This window comes from Schistocerca americana, chromosome 2, assembly GCF_021461395.2.
Source record: "Schistocerca americana isolate TAMUIC-IGC-003095 chromosome 2, iqSchAmer2.1, whole genome shotgun sequence".
Taxonomy (NCBI): domain Eukaryota; kingdom Metazoa; phylum Arthropoda; class Insecta; order Orthoptera; family Acrididae; genus Schistocerca; species Schistocerca americana.
This window is the reverse complement of record NC_060120.1, coordinates 550026745-550039308: the sequence shown is the minus strand read 5'-3', so window position 1 is coordinate 550039308 and position 12564 is coordinate 550026745. Positions and strand designations below refer to the sequence as shown.

The 12564-nt window shown below is 40.8% G+C and overlaps 1 protein-coding gene across 1 annotated transcript in view; it reads left to right on the top strand.

The window, feature by feature from the left end:
- Positions 1-12564, top strand: part of LOC124594160 (G-protein coupled receptor GRL101-like) — a 356496-nt gene that overhangs the window by 40175 nt on the left and 303757 nt on the right. Inside the window, exon 4 of the mRNA XM_047132516.1 lies at positions 9581-9703. Within this exon, the coding sequence (XP_046988472.1) occupies positions 9581-9703 (123 nt within the window). The remainder of the gene's footprint in view (positions 1-9580; positions 9704-12564) is intronic.

Below are 12564 nucleotides of genomic sequence, written 5' to 3'. Positions count from 1 at the left end.
TAAAAACTTATATTCATTAAGTTGCCTCGGTAAGGGAGAACACCGATCTCCAACCGAGCGGAGTGGTGCAATGGTTAGCACAATCCACTCGCATTCAGGAGGACTACGGTTCAAACCGGCGTCTGGCCATCCTGATTTAGGTTTCCCATGATTTCCCTAGATTGCTTCAGGCAAATGCCAGGATGGTTCCTTTGAAAGGGCATGGCCGACTTCCTTCCTAATCCTTCCCTTACCCAATGGGACTGAAGACCTCGCTGTTTGCTCCCCTCCCGCAAATCAACCAACTAACCAACCAACCTCCAAACGTCCAATCATTACAGTAGAAAATCTAACATACCAAATGTACAATACATTTTCCATAGGGACACTCACTTTGAGTGAAACTTATCAACTCATGTCACAGAAGGTTTACACTAGCACTCAAATTACAAAATTAGTAAAGGAATCTACAATATGACATACCTAACATTTATATTTGCATTGTCATTAATACCAGTGTGGCGAGGAGGAGGGAGCTCTGGAGAAACATCGTGTACAACCAGAGAGTAATTCATATAAAATCATTTACAAGAGTCATAAGATATATAAAGCAAACGATAATTTTACATAAATAACTGACAATTATCGAAGAGTACATGAAAAAGGTGGGAATTTAAGGAGATGGGACTTGGATAAACTGACTAAACCAGAGTTGTACAGAGTTTCAGGGGGAGCATAAGGGAATAATTGACAGGAGTGGGGGAAAGAAATACAGTAGAAGAAGAATGGGTAGCTCTGAGGGATGAAGTAGTGAAGGCAGCAGAGGATGAAGTAGGTAAAAAGACGAGGGCTAGTAGAAATCCTTGGGTAACAGAAGAAATATTGAATTTAATTGATGAAAGGACAAAATATAAAAACGCAGTAAATGAAGCAGGCAAAAAGGAATACAAACGTCTGAAAAATGAGATCGACAGGAAGTGCAAAATGGCTAAGCAGGGATGGCTAGAGGACAAATGTAAGGATGTAGAGGCTTAGAAAATAGATTAAGGAAAGGCAAACCTACATTTCTAGCATTTGTAGACTTAGAGAAAGCTTTTGACAATGTTGACTGGAATACTCTCTTCAAAATTCTAAAGGTGGCAGGGGTAAAATACAGGGAGCGATAGGCTATTTACAATTTGTACAGAAACCAGATGGCGGTTATAAGAATCGAGGGGCATGAAAGGGAGGCAGCGGTTGAGAAGGGAGTGAGACAGAGTTGTAGCCTGTCCCCGATGTTATTCAATCTGTATATTGATCAAGCAGTAAAGGAAACAAAAGAAAAATTTGGAGTAGGTAGTAAAGTCCATGGAGAAGAAATAAAAACGTTGAGGTTCGCCGATGACATTGTAATTCTGTCATAGACAGCAAAGGAGTTGGAAGAGCAGTTGAACGGAATGGACAGTGTCTTGAAAGGAGGATATAAGATGAACATCAACAAAAGCAAAACGAGGATAACGGAATGTAGTCGAATTAAGTCGGGTGATGCTGAGGGAATTAGATTAGGAAATGAGACACTTAAAGTATTAAAGGAGTTTTGCTATTTTGGGTCCAAAATAACTGATGATGATCGATGTAGAGAGGATATATAACGTAGACTGGCAATGGCAAGGAAAGCGTTTCTGAAGAAGAGAAATTTGTTAATATCGAGTACTGATTTAAGTGTCAGGAAGTCGTTTCTGAAAGTATTTGTATGGAGTGTAGCCATGTATGGAAGTGAAACATGGACAAGAAGAGAATAGAAGCTTTCGAAATGTGGTGCTACAGAAGAATGCTGAAGATTAGGTGGGTAGATCACATAACTAATGAGGAAGTATTGAATAGAATTGGGGAGAAGAGGAGTTTGTGGCATAACTTGACAAGAAGAAGGGACCGGTTGGTAGGACATGTTCTGAGGCATCAAGGGATCAAAAATTTAGCGTTGGAGGGCAGCGTGGAGGGTAAAAATCGTAGAGGGAGACCAAGAGATGAATACACTAAGCAGATTCAGAAGGATATAGGTTGCAGTAGGTACTGGGAGATGAAGAAGCTTGCACGGGATAGAGTAGCATGGAGAGCTGCATCAAACCAGTCTCAGGGCTGAAGACAACAACAATAACAATGACTGGGATGTATTTCATAACATTGTACTTGCACCGAGTACGAAATGTAGCCCACTGAAGAGAGTAAAGTAAAGCCTAATACTCAGAGATGGCACATATTTATCTCATCATATAGGTTACGAAGTACCCACTTGATTAAAAATGGGATCATGTTACAGCTTACATCAAATATTTACAAACTTTTCGTAGAAGCCTTTGGTTTTGAAATCTTTTTGTTCGTTAGGAATCATGTTAGGGTACAATCTTAAGCCACAAAGAATCTCTTCAATAGCGTTCAAAAAATAGCCCTTTTCTCCCCTATGTAATAATGTCATGTTATCGAAGATACCTGTTGTATTGTGTTGCAAGTCATTCAAATGCACACAAAGAACTGACTGACTTGTGGTTTGGTTTACTGATTTAAGTTACGATGTATTTTAGATTACAAAGTCGCCAGTGTATCATATTTGTGTTGCATTTGTTAATATGGAATTTCACGATCTAACTTCCTAATGCACAGAGTTTACGTGGCACCAATGATTATAATATACCTTTTAGTAAATTGCTAACATGTACTATAGTCTGTCTCTGACATCGCATTGTCTTTGACTGTATCCTTGACTGTTTGGCCTAGTTACATCTGTTAGTGTGTTCCTAGCTGTCGATGAGGATTTGCTTCTTCCCAAAAATTATCGTACACTGTTAATACTGTGGGAAATTTTTTACGTACTATGGTGGGCTTAAAGGGCTTCTTCAAATTATGGTATAATTTTCCTGCCGGTTATGCCAGTAAGTGAAATAGTATTTAATCTCATATTTCCCTGTAAGCTGTGTAATCTATAGTGGTTTGATTTATTCCTTTTAGTCGAAGCTTAATGGTCATTGAGCCAAACTAGTAGCGAACTGTCAAAAATAAATGACAGCTGAAGTTTTCATCAAGGATTTTAACAATTAAAAGTCTCTGTTGTTGAATTTGTAAAGGAGAAAAGAGTGCAGGAACGAAAATTAAAGTTCCGTAAACAACTGCAAATATTTTTCCACGAAGCAGTTGACATCTTGTCTGACCAAGGGGTAAATTTATTAACTGCTATGGCGATTGTGTTTCAAATAACAAACATTTTAATTATTTTCTCCCATCTGTCTAGATTTCATTTGACTGTCCCTCATATGATTTAAAACGTTGGAATTTTATTCCTGATTTTGTTTATGAGTCCTGCTACACATGAATGTAGTAGAGGAAATGATGAAAATACAGCAAAAACGGTATAGTAATGTCCTCTCTATGCGTATTAACTATTTTTGCATATTACTTAATTTTATACAAGTTCTGAAAGAAGTACATTTTACTTCTGCAACCGGAAATAAAGAGACCAGGGTAAAAAACATATTGCTTTATTTTTTCTCTGCATCGTAATTTTCAGATGTTCTTTATTACACAGTCTTTTTCGTCTTTCCAAGCTGATGTTAAAAGTTAAAGTTACGAATACTGCAGTATTTTAGTTGCGTTAAAGCATGTTGACATTCACAATTTTCTGATTCCCTAATTACATATTGTGGGATATGGTACAAGGGTGTTTAGTGAATCACAACTTCCCGTCGGTAGACTGTACAATATCAGAAAAAAAGGTAAGAATAAGGCACAGGAGAAAGAAAAGAAGAAAGTATTCCCGCAGTAGTATTACAGTATCGTGAATACATGCGGTGATTAGACGAGATTTTAATCCTATGTTTGTCATAGGGCAATGGGTTTTCCTTGTAATGTTGCTTCAATATCCGGATCATTCACCGTGCTAGAAGATATGATGCGAACGAAACTGGACATGTATTCGAAAGCAGCAAGAGTCACTTCTCGGTCCTGTCACTTTCACTTAAGTTTCCATGACTGAAACTAAATCTCTTCAGGAGATTACAAGGATGGTTTCTCCATGTAGGCCGTTCCAAGTATTCAAATACAGGGGCTGGACAATAATATGGCAACACCATGAGAGACGCATACTTCAACATAAATGACTGTGCGTTGCGCTGTAGTATTTCACCTCGACCGGCAGCTGTGCAGTGCCCTCGGAATGTTGTACGCTGTACGTGTGAGTCGTGGACAAAACAGCATTCTGTGTAGTCGTGAGAACGTTATCTCGGAACTAAGAGAATTCGAACAGTGGGCAAATTGTTGGTTCTCGTATGGCGGGTGTTCCGTAATCAAGGTAGGTGAAGTGTTTGGTGCTTCACGATGCACAGAAATCGAAGGTGGGAAAATATCATCCACCCAGACGAAACTGATTGTTATCACGACAGACAGGCAGTGACGAGAGTTGTGGAGAAACGTAAATGGACAACAGCTGAAAATTGACGCAGAACGAAATGTTGCACATGCGAACCCTGTCAGCACCAAAATAACACGAAGGGAACTCCTTAAGGGGCTCCGGAACGCCCTATACTTGCAATGTTAAAATAACGCTTATAAATTACATCTTTCCTCACAAAGTATTTGAGGTAGGAAGTAGAACTTTTTACAGATTCCAGAATGAGATTTTCACTCTGCAGCGGAGTGTGCGCTGATATGAAACTTGCTGGCAGATTAAAACTGTGTGCCCGACCGAGGCTCGAACTCGGGACCTTTGCCTTTCGCGGGCAAGTGCTCTACCAACTGAGCTACCGAAGCACGACTCACGCCCAGTACTCACAGCTTTACTTCTGCCAGTACCTCGTCTCCTACCTTCCAAACTTTACAGAAGCTCTCCTGCGAACCTTGCAGAACTAGCACTCCTGAAAGAAAGGATATTGCGGAGACATGCCCGCGAAAGGCAAAGGTCCCGAGTTCGAGTCTCGGTCGGGCACACAGTTTTAATCTGCCAGCAAGTTTTTTACAGATTATTTATTGGAATATGGGCTACAACTTAACACAGGGATTTTACAAAATTTTAGTTCAGTTATTAAAGATGATTTTTTTTCAATTGTAATGAAAATTCACAACATTTTTTTGCAATTTTTTATTTATATATTCAAAAATATACAGTTTTTTGGAAGAAGGCTGTGTTAAATTATGCGGTAGGTACTGTGTAACATTTACTGAAAGTTTGAAATAAATATGTTTGGAAGATCCTTAGAAAACATGTAATTAGTATGAGAAAATAAAAGTTTTGGGAATCGAGCGACAAAGATTGGATTAACTTTTTAGTGCATTCCAGGTCCATAGGATGGATTATCTTCATCCTCTGCAAACTCCTCCTCCAGCTTCCCCTTGTGCCTCCTCCTGTTTACTCTTGCTTGTATTTCTAGACTCTTTACAGCCCTGTCTGCAACCCGAAGGCGTTCCTTGTCTAAAGCAAGCATCGCTCGTTGTTGTGTTCGTAGATTTTGCTACCATTTTCTTCAGTTGCAGTTACTGCAACACTGTTCCAAAAGGTGGTCATGTATGAACACTTATCACATTTCAGTTGTATTTCACTAGCAAGTCCAACGTGCTTTATTATGGAGAGTTCCAGACCAACTTCACTACAATGAATACATCTTACACAGTTTGAAAAAATTCCTTTGAGAACCGACATATCAAATATTTCATTCACATCCGATTCGCCCATAAAACATTCATAGTTTTCACTCATTGAATCAAGCTTCTTCTGTGAAGTATTTTCTTTCCCACTTTGACTGCTATGGGCAGGTGTACTTGAGAGGTTACGTTCACTCACTTGGTTATCGTCTTTATTGTTTACAGTAATAACACATACCTTTGGCTTTCCAACATTTCTCCTTTTCTTAAAAGCCTTCAGAGGATTTCTAATAACTTTACTTTTACTCATTATTATACTTCAACAAAACAGAGACTCAAGAAACAGAATTAATTACGAATATTTTCGAGATAACGACAGCGTAAATAAACATGAAACAATCGACAATCACACCAGCGATATATACTGAACCATCTCAGGTTAGCCACAACACATACTTTATCTCACATCACTAAAATGTACCTGATGAACACGGACGTTAATAATAACACCATTTGACAGCAGTTTAACAGCGCCACAGTGGGTCACGCCCATGTAGAACACATTTAAAAACACATTTAAAAATAGTTGTAGTCTTCAGAATTGAATAAATTATATATCTATTAAAAGGTAATAGTCTGCAGATTCAGAAAACGCAAAAAAGTAAAAATTGAACTTTTCATGATTTTGAGCCTTTCCGGAGCCCCTTAAGCAGTGACATGCAGGACGAGTTGGAATTACAAAACCACTCGTTAATGATGCAGATGTCCGTAACAGGAAGACGTCGTGCCAAGGGCGTAAAACCTGACCCATGAAGTAAAGGAAATATTGCATATAATCGGGTGATTCTTGTTGCACACTATTTACTGGCCGAATTTACGTAACAAAAATGAAACATGGCAGGGGTTGAGTGACAATCTGGGAAGCCATAATGTGGTATTCCACGTGCCGCATGGTTATTCCGCCAGGCTGTATTACTGCCAAGAATTATGTGTCCAGTTTGGCTAATCAGGTCCATCCCATGCTACAATGTTTGTTCTTCTGTGGTGATATTGCGCCCTCATGTACACAACTTGCATCGTGCAGGACTCATTTAGGGAGCAGAAGTGTGAACTATTGCACCTCTCCTCACCATCAAAATCACCAGGCCTCAATATTATTGAGCTCTCGTGGTGTACTTTGAAGAGAAAATTGCTTAGTCGCGATCCACCTCCATCATCGTTACCTGGACTTACCCTCATTTTGCGGTATCAGATTATTCTGAAAACCATACAGGACCTTTACCTATCCATTCCAAGTCGACTGGAAGCTGCTTTGTATGCCATCGGGTTTCCCGTGGAATATGAATGCTAATGTGCTGTGTTTCTCGTGTTTCCATTTCCATATTTTTGTCCACCCCCTGTAAATATTTGTCCATCTCTGGCATGGCTCTCGATACTGGTTGGGAGTATCACTCTGGTCTTAGTTCGCGACCATTGCAGACAGAGCACGGGCAATAAACTGGACGTGATCTTTACAAATGTACCATCACTTTATTCGCCTTAAGTGTGGTCGATATGGGATTTGATGCTCGTACCTCTTTAATGCGTGACTAGTAGATTAACTATTGCAACTGTTTGGTGCGTGAATAGGGAGCTGACTTTCATTTTGAACAATAATGTAGCATATTGCGAACAGATAGGCAAAAAACCCATTATTAAACGGTTACACGGTTCTGGAACTACCATTGTGAGCAGTCACATCTTCTTAACGTAAGGAGGTATTCACTGGTTTCTTGTCCCAACTGTATGACGGCGGGCATGATCCTGCTGCAAACTACATGTAGGGTACGAGATCCCGTAGTAGCTCTCACTATTCGCTGCCTAATCTTTCGGCGTGTAATGAATCACCAGCGGACGTTATACATCCCAAAACTCTTTCACATCAGCTCCATTGCTGAAGATTGATTTTTGGACCTTGTGCTACAGGTGCAGATGGATGTTTGCACTCTATGCTCTGCAGCTCACTCGGTGGTTCCTTTTCATGTTTGCCTGTGAGCTGACATGTTACCCACGGCTTACAAATTTTACGATAGTTCACAATTTCATGGACGATTACGAGTATCGAAAAGTGACTGATGTCAACCCATACCAAACATCAACATTTCTGGCACAAAGGTGATGACCAGTCAGTTGCTCAGCTGCCTGGATGCGGGTTTCACCTACAGTCAATTTGTACGAGCCTCTCCAAGATATCCTGACCACACTATCACTACTTGGAAAGGCTTCAGGTACTACACTAATAAAAGAAATGAGGTTCTCTTCTCATTAATGTAGCTGTGAGATGCTTGGAACTACTTAAATACACAGCTTCACAGCTCTTTGGAACTTTGGCCACATCATAAAATTTGAAAGAGAAAACAAATAAACTTTTTAATGCAGTACTTTTTTCCTTCTGGACAGTTCGTTCTGTTCCACAGGTAAATATTTAATGAAACACGGGGAGAATGTGTAGCACAGTAGTAAAATATGTTAACTACGTTGTGAAATTTATTTTTTTACGTGTACGAGAGTAATGGCACATGAAATTTATTTACTTGTATTAAATTTAAGGCACAATTGGGCAGTTTGCAAGCACACACCGATATATAAATTGTTCATGTTTATGGAATATTCCGTCGGTACTTGGATGAACATAGACATAATAAATATTGAAATACAAATTATGTTCCAGAATAATATTTATTTTATAGTTTCCTATGAACCGACTTTTGGCATTCTATGCAAACTTCAGATAACACCGCACAACACCAGCGACAGTTTGTAGCTGTACATACTTACTTACTCACTGGTCATACCGGACTCGAGAGTCCATTATCGTAGCAACGTATTTTCACCATCTGTCCCTGTCTTGGGCTATTTCCTTCTATTCACCTTCTAGGCTCCTGAAATCAGCCTTCAGATTGTCCTCCCATCTACGTCTCGGTCTCCCCACAGGACGTTATCCTTCTAGGTGCCCTACCAGTACTCTGCGCGCTGCCCGGCCCTCATCCATTCGAGCTACGTGACCTGCCCATCGCAGCCTACGTGATTTAATAATACTGATCATGCCAGGGCTTGAATAGAGTTCGTGAATCTCTTCGTTATGCAGTTTTCGCCACTCTCCGCTAATGTCATCCCTTTTTGCTCCGAAAGTTTTCCTCAATATTTTGTTTTCAAATACTCGAAACGGCTTTTCACTTTGCACAGTGAGAGACCAAGTGTCACACTCATACAGCATAACTGGTAGATTAATAGTTTTGTATATTCTAATCTTTAAATTCCTAGACAATATCAATGATGAAAGTAATCTATTCAGTGAGAAGTAGCCTGCATTTCCCGCCCGTAATCTCTTCATCAGTCCGGATTCAATCTCATTTCCTGAAGTGATGTCCACGCCTACATTGTTAAATGTGTTCACTTTTTCAAACTGCATGTCTCCAACTCTTGACATTTCCTGATCTACTGCTGTTGGCACTCTAGTAGTAACCAGGTACTTAGTTTTTTCTTCACTTATCCTTAGACCTATATCTTCACTAGCCTTGATTAACGCATTCGCATTTGCTGTTACAGATTCTTTCCTATCGCTAATGATGTTTAGATCATCTGCATACCCTAATATCTTAATATTTCCATTTAACTCCACACCCTCTCAATTATCTGCTGCCATTCGCACTATATATTCTAGGACTAAATTAAAAAGTAGCAGAGACAGGGCATCTCCCTGCTTAAGTCCGTTCTTTATTACAAATTGTAGCTGTACATAGATTTTTTAATAAAATAATGTCTACACAGCTCGTTTCGCTCCATGTCGATGGCAGAGAGACTACTTGCGCTTCGTTTTGAGGAAGCTGACGTTACCACTGTTTTCTGTCTAAAATATGTTACGATAAGGGAGAACACTCTAAACTAGGAATGTGGGTTTTTCACCTAACAGCCGTGTGCGCCTTAACGTGTGGTGTGCCCGTTGTGGTTCCAGCGCACCGGACGTGCTGGAACTCGGAGTTCCGGTGCGACAACGGGGAGTGCATCCGGCCCGGCTACGTCTGCGACGGCGTCGTCGACTGCAAGGACGCCAGCGACGAGGCGCACTGCACGCCAGGTCAGTGGCGGCCTCCCCTCTACCTGCTCCCGCTTGCCTGGTGGCTCCACCTGTCTCCCTCCCTGTACGGCTTCCATTCACGCAACCCATTTCTTTATTGCCTTAGACTAAAAGAATTTATCCAACAGCGTTACAAAGCGACCAATGTCACAACACGAATGAACAGAAACAGAATACAGACGGTATCAATATACAGGGCGATTCCGTGATGATACTAAAAACTTTCAGTGGTGACGGAGAAAGTAACTCTATCAATCTGAGGTGATGGACCGTGGTCGGGAAACAACTAACGAGGAGAACACGGCAAGTGCAATCACCCTAGATACAAGAGGTGTCCAAACAAGCAAACACGTGTTTCGACTTATCCGTACATACTCAACAGTTTCCGAAAAAACGACGCTCGAAATTTTCTAGGTACTTTATAAGCCATTCATCTGACGGGCGATATCCGCGGACGAATTTTGGCACAATGGTTAGCGTCACGGCTTCAACATTTTGTAACACCTCTCCAAACCCGATGTTGTTATTATTTACTTTACTTTTGCTGTCTTCATGTATCTACCTTTCTCCATAGGAGATTATTACACAAAAGTTTCTTATGAGATTGGGGGATACAACGATGTTATTTTAACTGTAAAATTATAACTGTATTTTAGAGTGTCATACATTTATGGTATGTTGGGGGGGTTACAATATTTTTAAATTCTCATACTCTAATATTTCATTCTTATACCAATCCTTATATTAATTAACTGTATTTTATTCACATATGTTGGTGTAGAAAGATTAGTTGCATTCCACTGGATGACACCGATGATAGAAATGTACGAAACAAAACTGTTTCGGACATTACGAGCTAAGTCCGAGGGAAGGTGTGCCACAGTGACATTTTTTGTATGAATATTACTCGGGAAGCAAACGTCGTTGCTGAAGACTTAGCGCGTTGGCAATAATTTCGTGGCAAATCATGCATAACGGATCACTCTTCCAAAACTGGCACTTGCAATTGATAGTGAATCAAGCTACTGCACACACAAGAACTTAATCGAAAACTATTTCACATAATTTTCTCGCTTTTTTTTAACTCATTCAGCCGACAAACTATTAGTAAACAGATAGGGACAATGATATCTCAATATACAATAGAAAACATTCGTGTAGTAAGCTACTACAGGTGTAGGTATGTAAATGAAAAATGTAATAATGGGGTTTCAAACACGGAGCGCAAAATTAAGAAGCCATGACGCTAATCACCATTGTGCAGTGTAAGGGGTCCGTACAGTAACTGTAAAATACTTGTGACCATAATTTTTTCAAAGGAGATCGAGTATCTACGGACAAGCCGAGACTCGTGTTCACGTATTTTGACCCCTTTTCCACTAACCGAATTTTCTGAGAAATTGGGTTATGGTATTTGATGTGCTCTCCTAGTGAGACGAAAGTTACACTGATAAGCCAAAACATTATAACAACTGTCATCCATGACGTTGTATGCCGCCTGGTGGCGATTCGGGCACGTGACGTGGGAAAAAATGGTATGTAAGAGGAGCAGACATCTACCGGCTATCACCCTAGCGATGATATGGACTGAAAATGGGGAGGTCCATTGAGATAAGTGACTTTCACAAAGTGCAGATTATTATTACGCAGAGCCTGTGAACGAGTATATCGGAAACGACGAAGCTGGTCGATTTTTTAAGCGCTACTGTACCGAACATTTACGAAAAGAGCTAGAAGAAAAGTGAAACTACCACTAGGCACTAAATGGTTGGGCGTTCACGACTCTTCACAGTACGTTGGGTTCGGTGGCTTGTATGCTCTGTAAAGTACGACAGATGGTGATCTGTGGCATCTCTGACGAAAGAGCACAATGCTGGCGCACGCACAAGCATTTCAGGGCACACCATTCATCGTACATTGTCGATCATGGGGCTCTGCAGCAATCAACCCCTCGTGTTCACATGTTGACCCATCGACATCGACAGTTATGACAGCAGTGGACACGGGACCGTAGTGATTAGACCATCGATCAAGGAAACGTGTCGGCTCTTCGGGTGAATCACATTTGTGCTACACTAGGTCCATGATCGTCTGCAAAACGCCGTCATCGAGGTGAACGGCGGCCGGAAACGTGCAGCACGCCACGGAGGTAGGCTGGTGGGAACAGTATCACGCTATGGGAGGCATCATGCTGCGCTGTCATGGGACACATGATAGTAATGTCTACGTTCCGTAGCCCGAACCACGCTGCAGTGGTTTGAGGAGCATTATAATTAACTTACGTTGATGTTTCTGTGGCCAATTGGCCTGATGTAAATCCTATGGCACCCATCTGGGTCGCTATCTAGCGCCGTAATCGAGTACGCAGATCAGCGGCCTGTTATTTACGCGAATTACCTTTGAGTAGACGTCTAATGGCACATACCTCCACAAACCTACGAACATGCTGTCTGATCCCTGATACGTAGAATCAGTGATGTATTTCGTTCGAAAGGCAAGCAAACAAGCTATTAAGCCAGTGGTCATCATGCTTCGGCTCATCTGTGTATAAGCGAAAATCAGTCTGATGCCTCTGATAGTGGACCTGTTCTACTGTAATCTCTTTGCTTTCCATATTTTGGGAAGAGGTGAAGTGCTCATAGCTCTTAATATATACATTTTAGAACCCATGTTATTAAACAATTTTCACTTGTTTTGGCCAATACTGCCTTCTCCAAAAATATGGAAAACAAAGAGTTAGCAGTGGGAGAGGTATCACAATGATCTTCGATTATAAACTGCCACCCAGTCATCTCTGGACTGAGGTCCCTTACCTTACATTGATACATTTACCCTTCTCCATCATCCCTGAAAGTTTGTAC